The sequence below is a fragment of the Cornus florida genome, unplaced genomic scaffold (genome assembly GCF_030987335.1).
Source record: "Cornus florida cultivar Cherokee Brave unplaced genomic scaffold, ASM3098733v1 CherokeeBrave_3.0.0_Hap2_Chr11, whole genome shotgun sequence".
In the NCBI taxonomy this organism is placed as follows: Eukaryota; Viridiplantae; Streptophyta; class Magnoliopsida; order Cornales; family Cornaceae; genus Cornus; species Cornus florida.
The window spans coordinates 59985485-60000142 of record NW_026775581.1 but is presented as its reverse complement, the minus strand read 5'-3'; the positions used below and the strand labels follow the sequence as shown (position 1 = coordinate 60000142).

General features: G+C 37.9%; 1 protein-coding gene across 1 annotated transcript; it reads right to left on the bottom strand.

The window, feature by feature from the left end:
• Nucleotides 1–672: 672 nt before the first annotated feature.
• Nucleotides 673–14658, bottom strand: LOC132285656 (protein ACCELERATED CELL DEATH 6-like). The gene is made up of 5 exons (XM_059787850.1): nt 14545–14658; nt 5611–5735; nt 2377–4657; nt 1519–2066; nt 673–1423 (listed from the first exon to the last, which is right to left on the bottom strand). Exons 3-5 carry the CDS (start codon nt 2591–2593, stop codon nt 824–826), a joined length of 1365 nt encoding a protein of 454 aa, XP_059643833.1. The 5' UTR covers nt 2594–4657; nt 5611–5735; nt 14545–14658; the 3' UTR covers nt 673–823.

The window sequence follows — 14658 nt, the reverse complement described above, 5'->3', positions numbered from 1 at the left end:
TATTATTATTATTAAAAGTTCAAATAAATGCACACACCCACAGTATCCCATTCCATAACAGTATTGGTATTATTGATTTTTATTTTTTTAATTTTTTTTTCAATGGTGCTGCTTAAAAAATTCACATCATGCCAAATTGGGGGTATGATGAATTATTAAATGAATTCAAGTTTAGTGAAAATTCTATAAATTCTCAGTTCATATCAAACCATAGATTCCATGGTGAAAAATTTAAAGAAAAGATTTGAAATTTCTTTCCCATTGTCTCTTTAACTTGACCTTTCCTTCAGTTTCTGAGAAACCAAACAGAAGCAAAATTTCTTGACTGGCATTTTTTTGTAGGGTTGTACTAAATGACATTTTTTTTTCACTTAAAATTTAATTGAATTTTAAGCGTTCAAAATATAGAAAGAGCCTCTGTCATTTATGAATATATATATATATTTAGAACTGGATGTCAGCAATAAACGCTCAGCCATAGAGAGTGGGAGCCATTCAAATTCTTGATCACAATTTTTTAGTAATTAAAAATTTATTAGAAGAATAAAAGAGTGTACAAGCCCAACAAAGCACAAATGGAAACAAAGCCCAAACAAAAGTCTAAAAAGTACGAAGGGACGAATAAAACCAGCAAACCACTCATTTGAAAAACTGAAGCAAGTACAGAATACAAAATCCAAGCTCTGACTAGCTACATGCTCATATATAATAATTTATTAGTTGGAGAAGGCCTTAGAGGTATTTTTTACTTTTAGAAAACACTACTACAAAGCGAACAGCATTCAAATTAAAAGTTGGAAATTTCTGATCTGCATCATCATCTTCACTTTTTCCTTTTTTCAGTTGCTAATATCAAAAGATAAAGTGGATAGCGGAGGATGTATAGAGAGACACGATGTGTCAAGGAATTGGGGAAGGAAAGTGGAAGAAATACCATCCAAAGACCGAGGAGGGAGAGTGAACCTATGATTAGCACAACAATGGCGAGCCAAGTTACGTCACTCACTACCAGAGAAATGGCTGCCATGAATGCCAAGGAGACCATTGAAAGAGAGATTCCCAGCAATGGAATCGACAATTTGACGGAACAAAGGCTCAAATGTAGATCATTCAGCATTGCCCAAACAAGAAGAACGGCTACGATAATGGAAGTATACATTGCAATGGTGTTGCTTAACACGAAAATATGAAACATACGCTTTTTGACCAGCGTTGCCATGCCTTTGTATGGATGATCATCCGAACTATTATACCCACCTGGCATGGTAAAACCGGCAGCAAAGGTCACGGTGGCTATTAGTGTCGCCACCAACAAAAGAGTGTTGACCCTGGCAGTGTAATAGAAATTTTGTATTCCTTGACTAGTGTTCCGCTTATGTGTTTGTGTCGCACCAGCATATCTAAGGGCTAACCATGTCAACCGCTGCAAAGTATCATCATGTAACAGTTAGTGATGAAAGAAAAATTCAGATATAGATGTAGCAAGAATTTGACTTCCTACAAGGCTACAACACATACCTTTTGAAATGTGGTTGTCCAATATCCATGCTTGGCTGCAACATCTAGAGCAGTTAAGCCTTTATCATTTCTGATCTCCAAGTTAACTCTCTTGTCCCACGTCAGGATATGCACAACCCGAGCTTGCTCCCCTTTGCTGGCCAAATGCAATGGAGTGTTTCCCTTTTTCATATCTATTTGATTGATGAGCACTGCAAGCTCGGGCTTCTTAAGCACATAAGAGACTACATCGACTCTCCCATTCATGGCAGCCACATGAAGAATATTCTGACCGTTATAGTCCAGCAACTCCTTCGAATCAGGCCGAAGTTTGAGAAACTCTTGTATAATATTGACATGGCCTATCTTGGATGCCCAATGGATGGGAAATGAGCCATCGTCGCCCCGGTCTCTTCTGTATGTAGCAGCTTCATAACCACTTCTGCCCAAGAAGTAGCAAACGCCTTCAAAGTAACCTATTGATGATGCATAGGACAGAGGAGACCTCCCATTTCCATCATATACACAAAAGTACGTTGATTGCCGCTCCAACAAAGCCTTTAGGACATCTGGTATTTTAATAGGTAAAGATAAGTTAAGTAATGCCCCGGCGAGATTTACACCGTGGTGCCTCCCGCTAATGGAGAATCATAGAAATAGTCATTTTGTCTTGATACAAGATAAACGAGAAATGAGGAGTTTTCAATGAAGGTATGACTATCTGGCCAATGGACAGTCTAGAAACAATCATTTTGTCTTAATACATGAGAAATAATTGGTTGGAGATACTACGTGATAAATACTCTGGGTATTGTAGACTTTCTCCTAACTAGAGAAGAAAATTAAATAATAATAATAATAGTGGCTACCAATACATACCCAAGTTTCTTGCTTTGATGGCAGCGTGCACAACTGACTGGCCTTCCACAGTTTGTATGTCAACTAATCCATTTTGCATCATTGCCTTAACAAGCTCCAGTTGCCCTGCTTCGGCAGCCATAAACAGGGAAGACATGTTTTCGCCATTTGGAAGCGTGGACGCTTGTGGGTTCTGCTTAACTAAGACCATAGCCGAATCGTAGTGATGATGTTTCATGGCCGCATGTAATGCAGTATTCTCCTCCGAATTTCCATACACGAGGGCCTAGGGACTAAAAATTCCGAGCTGTTTGGCTTGACGAAGCAGAGAGTTGAGTGTAGATAGATTCCCGGAAGCTGCAGCCAAATGAAGGGGAATGTCGCCTGTCGAATTTGTAGCCCTGAACGGTTCTGGATAGTCCACGAGGATGGGTTCCACAAGGTGGTGATGGCCTAAACTAGCGGCGAGGTGAAGAACCGTGTTCCCTTGTGGGCTCAGTTGCTGCTGAATGGAAGAAATGTTTGATTGTACTAATAGTAACCCATAATTAGGATCCCAATTGTTATGGCTCTGTACAATTGAGGATCCATGGTACTGCTCGGTATTTCGTCTGCTTGTGCCACCATGTTGATACCTATGATTGTGTCTTCTCCAGAAGTCGTTGCGTTCATTGCCATATCAATCGTCCCACCGCATGCCCTCGCCACCCCATGTGGCACGACCGCTAACGACATAGGGGAGATGGAAGGAATACTACTAGTACTTGGAATTATTGATACAAATGGATTATAAAAAATGCAAAAGATTTTCCTTCTACTTTTTCCAACATTGAGTTTTGCAAACCATTTTCTAGTGGCAGAGGGGGGACAAGGACAGTGTGATACAGTAACAAAAATGTGGAGAATAGAAACAAGCTAGTAGGGCGAGTGTGTTTTTGAAAGTTTAACTGTATTTATTGTAAAACTGTAGAGCCCCACAAATGAGGAAGAAATGCGATTAAGCAACTTCGATGAAAGTCGAGCCATTGGAAAAAGTAATGTGAACGAGTAAACCACCAGCGGATAAGAATCCTCGACGAAGCTTGGGGGAAAAACATGGCCCAGTATCGCCAATTGCATGTACATGCATATATATATATATATAGATATATATTCACACAAAAACAACTTCGAGGAAGCATGCAAGGGAAATTATTTGTACTTGGTCCAGGACCGTGCCATCATACATTTTTTTTTTTTTTTTTTTAATTCGGAAAGTTTTTAATATACCGTGACATCATACTTTTTCCAATGGCTTGACTTTCACCCTTAATATGTGAAGAAGAGAAATGCGTAAAGGAAGCGAAGAGGGTCAGTTTTTTGTAATTTTGAAAGGTAAAGTAAAGTATATTAATTTTAAAAATGTACAGCCCCACAACTGCGGAAGAAATGTGATTAAGCATCTTCTATGAAAGTCAAGCCATTGGAAAAAGTAATGTGAACTAGGAAACCACCCAGCGGAAAAGCATCTTCGAGGAAGCTTGGAGGAGAAAACATGGCCCAGGTCGCATGTTATGCAAAATACACACGCGCGCACACACACAAACATATATATACATATATATATATATATTATGAATGGCAAATGGACAGGACGGGTCAGGTTTAGTCATGGTTAAATATGATGGGTCGAGTATGGATTGTGACTCATATTCAATCCGTTTTAATAGGTTAAATATGATTTGGATAAAAATGAGTCCGATTAACCCGTCATGACCCACAACCCGTTTTAGCGAAGAAAAACAAATGTTATACTAGATGGATGAAAGCTTGTAAAAATATATATGGATAATTGTAAATCTTCTAATTTATTTTGAAAATTCTTTATTTTATTTTGTGACTAAACATGTATAAAAGTAGGATATTATATATATATATATATATATATAATATGAAATAATCTATTAAGTTTTTATAGAATAAATCAGGTCGTCCTATTTCGAAATACAGATGTAAACATAAGTTTTTTTCGAGCCGTAATATTACATACACGAGGAGTCCATGATGCAGAGAGAATATTAAAGAGAGAGAATTTGTAATGACCCGAACCCGTAGGTCCGAACCGTTAGCTGGATCCTTAACCGAACCCGAGGTCAACTAAGGACAACACTATTTTTTTCCTACGTCAATACATATTATAAGTGTCATTCCGGGTTTATAAAAAAAATAAGTAATAATAAATAAATAATAATAAAATGAGAAACGGTCTACTAACCCATCGAACCCTGTGGAGGAGCGTCATCCGCCACTTGTCATCCGTGTCCTGAAAAAAAATTAAATATAAGGGGTGAGCAAATTGCTCAGTAGGTGGTGCCTAAGACACATCTCTTGTGACCCCGTGAATCCACACAATGAATAGAAATAGGGAATAGGGATCATCTTTTGCCGGAAAGGAATACAACATTAATTTCAGTTTCATGATATGCGATGCCGTGCCATGATATGCAATGCCATGTATGTCACCCTTTTACTTAAAAACACTTCCATTCTTCACTTTTCAAACCGTTAATGTAACCCTCTTCGATAACCCCTCAGCAACGAGAGAATGATTGGCTTTTGTCCATGACCCTTGGTACCCCCGCGGCGTCATTTGGGGCCCAGATAGCTCAACTACGCTAGGGCGATTCCCCTAATTTTCTCTAGACTAGATTAACGCCACGGACCCTCAGTACCCCTTTGGCATCCTAGTTTTCACAAAATTCTTTTCTCAAATTTTATTTATTTATTTATTTATTTTCCAAAACCCCTTTTTCATTTCAAAACATTTCCCTTCCTTCATACTCAATGACATGCATGTACATCTCATGCCTTCAATACTACAGAAATAGAAAAAAAAAATTATTATTTCATAATTAACATGCTTCTTCATACAAATTTCTAGCAAGTTAATAAGCATCATAGGCATGGAGAATTAGCACATAAAGCATGCTCTTTCATACAATTCAATTAAATACACATACTCACATGCTTCATATATACAATCAAGTCAATTAAGGAGCAATTAACACAATTTAGCAAAATCAAACACAATAGGCATAAAAGTTCACCACTTAAACATGCTTTTACATACCACATCAATTAATTCACATAATTACATACTTTAAATACATAATTAAGTCATTTAAAGAAATATTCAACACAATTGAGTATGCTATATAGCAAAACACATAGAAAATCTCACAAAGGAGCAAGAAATTGTAGATTAAGAACCCATACCTCTTAGGATGCAAAAACTCTCAAAATGGATCTCAATTTTCGGACTTCTTAGAGTGGCCAAAAGCTGAAATTGCTGGTATAGATTTGAAGGTCTCGTTGTGAGCTTCATTTTGCCGCAAACGGCACTCAAAAATTCCAAAAGATGAAAGAGAAATCTTAGATTGAAGATTAAAACCTAAAAGAAAAAGAAAAATCCAGAAGAAGAGGGAGAGAAAAAGAGCTACGGGAGAATGAGAAAAAATGAGTGACCAAGTGGTCTCTAGACCACTTTAAATGGTTGTGGGCCCACCTAGAATTTTATTTTCTTTTTCTTTTATTTTTAACCTCATTTTACACCACACACATATATATATACACATACACATATTAAATTACCACCACATAAAATGCATTAAATAAAAATGATTATGGTGCAAATGGTTCCAACTAAAATCCCCATAAGTAACAGTTCCGGTAGCGGGTCCCACAAGGAACCGTCCGGCGCGAAAAACAGAAAAATGCAAAAATGACCACCCTTACATTTCAAAGAGTCCTGGATTCAATAAAATGCCCCAATCAACTCTCGCACATAACCGGCACACTCCACGGTGTCCGGTACAAAAAAACAATAAAAGACAAAAATACCCCTACAACGACAAAATTCCAGAAAATTAGAAAATGGTGAAAATCGAAAACATCACAATCTACCTTCTTAAAGAGATTTCGTCCTCGAAATCTACCCTCCTTAAAAGAAGGAGGCTCACAACCACACACTTTCCGAGAACACCTCACAAAACCCCGAGACTAAGAACTCAACAACCATATTGCCTTTGACACCGGCGCCAACAGGCAATCACACTCTGCCGCCAGAAAACCCAATGATCACTACCTTATAAAGGTACTCATCACTCACAACATCATACACAACCCACTGAATTCTACACTCGACTTAAAACCAACATTGGTCCCCGCTACACTACTACACAAGGCACAAAAGAAGAATGGTCGTAAGACCCCTGAACATGACAACATCCTATCTCAACCCATCCCTTTAAAGGACACACGAGTCCCAGACAAGGAACCCTATCCACCACACAATCAGACTCAAACTCAGACCTACACCTCTCAGTCAAACCAACACTTGCCATCCAACATATGGCTATACGACTACATAATCATACAATGACCACCAACCACACTGTAATACCCCTAGTTTTCAAAAGGACAAAATGGAAATTTAATTTTGCATTTTGGTTTTTATTTCATTTTTATTTGATTATATGACTTAGTTGTTTGAATTGATTGTTTTATTTGGGGAATTTATTTTATGTGTATTTGCTTAATTGCTTAATTACTATTTATGTGTATTTAATTTAATAGTTGAATTATTTGTGTGTGATTTAATTTCATTATTTTATTTGTATGATTTAATTGACGTGTATTGTTGGTTAGTTTATATAATTTATTTGTCAATTATTTATTTAATTTTTTAAATAGTCGTGGATATAGATTAGGGTTAGGGTTTTCTTTTATAGGGAGTATTTAGCCGACTTGTAAATTAGTCGAAATTAAAAGTATGTTAAATATAGAATGAAGGCCTATATATATTGAACAAAATAAGTCTGCTAGGGTTAGAAAACCCTATGCACGTATTAGTTTTGAGAAGGCAAAACAGAGGAAAAAGGGGCAGTGACCAAAGGAGGAAGGGAATGTATTAGGTTTGCCGGAATTTGCAGACGAAGGTTGAAGGTTTACAACTGAAACCTAGAGGCAAGTTTCCTTCTCTCCTTCCTGTAAACTTGTGTTCTGTGCATTCTTTATAGTCTCCAGGGACTAATTAAACTTTTAAAAAAATTCATGATTGACGTATAATGTATCAGACTGTAATCTGTTTATGGTTTAGATCACTGAAATTTGGTTCTTGCATAAAACTGTGTTAAGTATGGTTTTAAACTTCTGTAAATTTATTTGTAAGGAGTTTCTAGGATGGTTTGGACTACAATTTAACACTGAAAACTTTAAAACGAATTGTTGATATATGTTTCAGACTTTAAACTGTTCGTATGCTTAGTTAAACTGAATTTGGTTTTCCTTGCATAAATTATTGTGTGTAGTTTAAGTTATTTGTCAATCGGTTCACACTGGAATAAGAGGAGTCTCTAGGGGTTTAAGAACTTTAATTGACCTCTAATAATCTTAAGAAGTCTGGAATAGGATATTGGACGTCGCCGGAAACACAGAAGGTAACCGGACGAAGCAGAAAGGAAGTTGGAGCAGAGGAGAAGGCTCAAAGGAGGAGAGAGGCGGCTCCAGAAGGTGGGAGCCGGCTCCCCCCTTCATAGAGCCGGCTCCAAGGGGTTAGGGAGCCGGCTCTAAGGTAAAAAGAGCCTGCTCTTGATTTTTAGAGCAGGCTCCTTTGGTTGGGTCTTGTTTGGGTGCGTTCTGGAATTTGTCTGGGCACTTTTGGGCCATGTTTGGGATTTTAAATGGTTTCAGGGACTGGAATGAAAATTCTAAAAGTAATTTCAAGGGATGTTAAACCATCTACGTGTATGATTTGGTTCATAAGGCAAATGGAATAAACAGTGTAAAAATAAGCGACTTTGTACGCTGCTAACGGATCGGAAGGACTAAGTTGCTAAGTCTTGTTTTAAAATTTTAACGGATGGTAGCATGGACTTTAAACATGATATTGGGCTATATTGGAGCCACACTTGATAAATTAATGTTTTTATATTCATGGATTTAACCGTAGGAAAGTTCAACGGTGGCTGTTAATGGAAGGAATAGGTTTAATTGCCCAGTTTAATTTCAGCAGTTTAACGGAGTATATATATCTTTATAAATTTTATTATGGTAGCATGCTAGGATCATTTATATATCATGGTTGATCTATGCATACCTTGGATATTAATTAATGAAATACAAATTCTTTTTCTGCGATATATGGATTTGAGCTTGGATAGTAATTACTGTGATATTAAGCACTATTTTACAATTACTTGGGTTATAGTTTGGACTTAAATTTCTGAACTAATATTTGGGTTCTGTTAATTTAATTGGATGTTGGCCTGGAATTAATTGAAGAAATAACTATATATATATTTTCTGTCAAATACATAAATGGATGCTGGATTTTAACTTGGTGAACTATAAACCTTGTCTTGATTAGTTACGTGGATGGATTCTGGATTGCTAGTTGATGAACTGTTTAAATGATGTATATCAACTATTTGGATTACGTGGATATGATTTGATGAACTGCTTAAAATGTTGCATCATTCAAGGATCATTTGCATTATATGCACCGGTATGGGACGGTGACATATTAGGGAGGGATTAGATTAAAAAGCTAAGTCCTACCCCTTCATACATACGGAATGGATTAACTAAAATAGTTAACTCCTACATGGATACATGTCCTGTCAACTAAAACAGTTGAACGACATAACGGATGTTTGTTTTATCTTTCTGCATTTAGGAAGGAATTTATATATATATTTATGGTACCGTGATACGAACTTGAGTCTCCTGATCACAGTTAGGGTGTGTATATTGCAAAGGTTGAGTAGCTAGATATAGCTAATGTTCCCTGGTAGGTCTAGGTACTTGGCCGCTGAAAAGCGTGTTTTATAGGTCACCTTCTACTCTGGCTGAACTATGTTATAGGCTAGTGAGCATCCTATAGTGTGTATATATATATATGGACTATTGTAGATATTACCGAGCTATCTAGGAAGTATCTGCGTATCAGGTTTATGTACGGATTGTAGTAGATTGGAACTTGCATGTGGGCCTGACCCAGTCCTATTTTTCAGGTGTTCGTGGGTACCAGACTTAGGGTTTGATCGTGGTGATGCAGATACAGTCACTCACTCTTCCGACTACATAGGATATTCTTTCTGATTTTGGTTTTGGATTTTGATTCTGTAAATGTTTTACCAGTTGGAATTATTAGGGGTCCACTAGATGGATTCCCGAGTTGTACAGATTTGACGGATTTAAATGTTATTAATTTATTATTTAAGGTTCGAGGATTTTCATTTTAATTTCTTTCAGCGCATTATTATTTTATTCTTAATTCAGTTTTATTCTTGCTTGGTTACATATTAATTGTCTGATATCCCTCGGATCTGTGCTCGGACTTGATCACCCGTGGCTCTAGAATCGAGGGGTATCACACACACCAACCGGCAATTATTATACTGATCAACCTCAAGATGACTAAATGATGAATCTCCTAACAATTATACAATCATAAGCCACCAAATCGATAGAGCGTACCCTCTTGTGCCCAGGACTCAAATCCTCAAAACCAGATCTTTAATAATCAAGCGGATTGGACTTGGTTCCACCTAACACACTTCGTCACCCGAGACAACTTCCTGAATCCACACCCTCACACTGACACAACACCCAACACCATACTTTCACTATTTATGACAACTTGAAACAACCATTGACCTTTGACCTGACATCGTGTTAAAGAGGGATTGATTCAGGAGAAATGGTTGGCCAGGCCACTCTCATCATTGATCCGATCTCAACACAGACGTCGTTCCTGTCCTCAGGTCCAAACCTCAAACACAGTCTCACACAATCCACAAAACAACTATAAGATCCACTCACTATCCATCCATTGCTATACACAACCTCAATAACTATACAATCATATACCTATCTTTAAAATCCCAATCATATCTCAATCACATAATCATAATAAACAAAAACAACACAGCACTAAATGTTTCAATCATCGACCAACATCAAAGCTCTCTAATCTTCTTATAATACCCATACCTGGTAAATAACTTCAAAACATCATTCGATTCAATTCTGACCTCGTCAAAACACACAATACAACTATTTAATACCTAAGATCTCAAAAACAGAATCAATTATTCCTATTATCCTCAATGGAATCCCATAATCATTCTCTAACTGCATAACATTCAACAATACCAACACCTGTCCCCAAGACATTGCTAGAATCAATCACCTATAAAAACATCTAAATATATGAGTCACATCACATCACCTAATCATCCTCAATATTTCATTCATGACAAATTCCTTGCCGCCGCCACTAGTATCTGATACCGAAAACATACAATCCCTATTAGACAGCTCGTGCCTCACACACCACCATGCAAAACCACACTCAAAACGGGCACTACAGAAACCCAAGACTCCACCTCCCTCCGAGGGAGTGAGTCGACCCCTTTTAATCAGAGCTTCTACCGTTGAACCCTAACAACATAAAAAACTACACATAGGTCCGTCCACCCACGGACGCACACAACTTCTAGATGGAGGACAAGACACACAACAAATGACGTCCTCGCCAGACCAGAATAAACGGAAAGGGTAACAAACCCCACCCTCACAAAAGTCCGACAACTCACACCTAAATGCACCCAACAACCTGTCACACGCTACTCATCGTTCGTCCAACCATTGACACCCAAACTCTCCTAAGATGAATTGAACTCCTTATACACAAAGAGAAGAACCAACTTGGAAACATATACAAGACCACGAACACTAATCTAAGCGACCTCGCCACTAACGGACCGTCCTACACAATCAACACAGAAACCTCACAAATACTTCTCCGTAACACTATGCTAACCAAAACCAATCAGATAAAAGCACCAACACCCTCAACGTACTAACACTAGGAACCATCATTTCACGTTGGATACCGTGTCCCATCCTACCCAAAAATCTCCCAATGAGAAACTCTATGAAATACAACGACACATGATCACCTGTTCCACCTCTACCCTTTAAAGGCGACACTGCCTCGATCACCATGCACACAAGACCTGTGACCTGACTCTTCAAAAGAAAATATGGCTATTTGGCAACACCACTGTCACTGGCTCTAAGGACTAAACTGTCCACAATCACCTCAATTGGCACACAATCCTATCACCTACATAACAACATACAACAAACAACTCATAATCTCTACATCACATTTGAATCACATCTTAAACCGTTCTACTTCTCAACACTAATTATCATACTATAACACCTTCACTGCCACTCATTTAAGACAACAGTTCAAACCTATCATCCCATGAGACCATCAAGCCACTGCCAAACGATTCTTCTTTCAATATCCTTAAGATAACACCATCACAACAATAGAATGAGCACCACTCTCAGTACTTCCCACAATGACCACTATTTACCACTTGAAAAGAACATCCATACGGCAAGGCCATGCCGATAAATTCTCAAAATAAAAATGAGCATAAAAATCCAAAATGCTCAACACCCAACTGTCTTCTTAAAACCATCAACGATGTAATCAATCACCACTTTCTTCCCGAATACTGAGGTCACCCCAAAACTGACTTACTCTCTAATACAGGAATCTCAAGTACTAATATCCCCATGATCATCCTTCCTAAAATAACTACACAACTCCAATCCCCTGGAGACAACGAGCCTCCATTAATCAACTGCTCATTCAAAAGTGATACCAACCTAGCACTAAACACACACATTACTCATGATACCCGACACCATAGTCAACAACCCGTTACAAGAAAATAAAAATCCTACGTGGCAACGCTACAGGAATAATCCCTAAGAGGGATAACAGACACCACGCCAAACGGTCAACCACACAAACTACACTCTACGACAACTACAAAACAGTGGTCTCTCATTGGTATCTAACTGGACACTCAAGTCATACCTACAACTGACTTATCCGACCAAACAAAAGGGTATACAACTCCTACGCCCCTAACACTATCATTTTCCAACCAATCGCTACAACTACCATACAACTCAAGGGAATGTCCACATCGATTTCATCTGAGTTGTCTGCCTGCAGCTAGCCCAGTGTGGTAGCCTTCTAGTGACACCTGCACACGCTCACGCACACCCGCCCATAGGGCCACAAAACAAAGAAATTAAATAGAACAGGCCACCAAGCTCAAGAGGTCACTCCTCATCCTGGCTCAACACAATCTATGACCAACACTCTATGGTCACCAAACAACATCACATTAAGCTTCTGCCTTCCTCACTGGAAATCAAAACAAAAGGTGCAACCTACTCATCTCATCACCAACTCAAAGTCAACCTCAACTTTTACTCCCAAAACGGCAATCTAAAAGACAAACTCTCAACCTTAACATCAGTAAACTTCTAAATAAAAATCCAAATACAAACCTTGTTCAACCCATACAACACCTGAACCTTACAAGCCATACACTACATACGACTTTACGTCCTATGACATCTAATCAATTTTGCTTACATGAAAGGGTCCCGTGACTCACACACCATACCCTACTAACCTATTATCCCAAAAGTTCACTCACTACACCGAGAAAACACAACACAAACTCTTGCCCGTTCAAGAAAATGAGAACTTCCATCCCGGAAGATACCTAAGATCAAACCCTATCACCGTTACCAGTCTCTAGGGAAAGGACTCCTAATGGAACCTTGTCATTTTAGTATGCATTAAAAATTTAACCATGGAATTAATCTCATAAATTTTGTCACTTATCATTAAATACTTAAGCATGCTTTAATTCAATAAGTAATTAACACCTAAGCAGATAAGCAAGTAAGCAATTAGGTATGCTTTTTAAAAAAATTAAACACTTAGCACATAAATATATAAACATGCAATTCAACTTCCCATGCAATCCTAGGCAGGCCTCTACCTGTCGTCCTAATGGTATTCGAACCATTACTCTGATACCAATTTTGTAACGACCTGAACCCGTAGGTCCGAACCGTTAGCCGGGTCCTTAACCGAACCCGAAGTCAACTAGGGACAACACCATTCTTTCCTACGTCAATACATATTATACGTGTCATTCCGGGTTTATAAAAAAAATAAGTAATAATAAATAAATAAATAAATAATAATAAAATGAGATTATAGCTATAAAGTATGTCAAAATGATCTACTAACTCATCGAACCCTGTGGAGGAGCGTCGTCCGCCACTTGCCATCCGTGTCCTGAAAAAAATATTAAATTTAAGGGGTGAGCAAATTGCTAAGTAGGTGGTGCCTAAGACACACCTCTTGTGACCCCGTGAATCCACACAATGAATAGAAATATGGAATAAAGATCATACTATGCCGAAAAGGAATCCAACATTAATTTCAATTTCATGATAAACGATGTCGTGCCATGATATGCAATACCATGTATGTCGCTCCCCTTACTTAAAAACAATTCCATTCTTCACTTTTCAAACCGTTAATGTAACCCCCTTCGGTAACCCCTCAACGACGAGAGAAGGATTAGCTACCGTCCCTGACCCTTGGTACCCCCGCGGTGTCATTTGGGGCCCAGATAGCTCAACCATGCTGGGGCGATCTCCCTAATTCTCTCTAGACTACATTAACGCCACGGACCCTCAGTACCCCCTTGGCGTCCGGATTTTCACAAAATTCTTTTCTCAAATTTTTTTTTTTTTTTTTTTTTTTTTTTTTTCAGAACCCCTTTTTCATTTCAAAACATTTCCCTTCCTTCATGCCCAATGACATGCATGTATATCTCATGCCTTCAATACTATTGAAATGGAAAAAAAATTATTATTTCATAATTAACATGCTTCTTCATACAAGTTTCTAGCAAGTTAATAAGCATCATAGGGATGGAGAATTAGCACATAAAGCATACTCTTTCATACAATTCAATTAAATACACATACTCACATGCTTCATATACATAATCAAGTCAATTAAGGAGCAATTAACACAATTAGCAAAATCAAACACAATAGGCATAGAGATTCACCACTTAAACATGCTTTTACATACCACATCAATTAATTCACATAACTGCATGCTTTAAATACATAATTAAGTGATTTAAAGAAATATTCAACACAATTGAGCATGCTATATAGCAAAACACATAGAAAATCTCACAAAGGAGTAAGAAGTTGTGGATTAAGAACCCCTACCTCTTAGGATGCAAAAACCCTCAAAATGGGTCTCAATTTTCGGACTTTCTAGAGTGGCCAAAAACTGAAATTACTGGTATGGATTTGAAGGTCTCATTGTGAGCTTCATTTAAA

Excerpts from the sequence above, each read along its gene's own strand:
- LOC132285656 (XM_059787850.1), bottom strand. The coding sequence starts at position 2,593 with ATGAAACATCATCACTACGATTCGGCTATGGTCTTAGTTAAGCAGAAC. Across the intron at positions 2,067-2,376 it reads CATCAAAGCAAGAAACTTGG|ATGTCCTAAAGGCTTTGTTG; the intron begins GTATGTATTGGT and ends TTAAAATACCAG. Across the intron at positions 1,424-1,518 it reads GGACAACCACATTTCAAAAG|CGGTTGACATGGTTAGCCCT; the intron begins GTATGTGTTGTA and ends GATACTTTGCAG.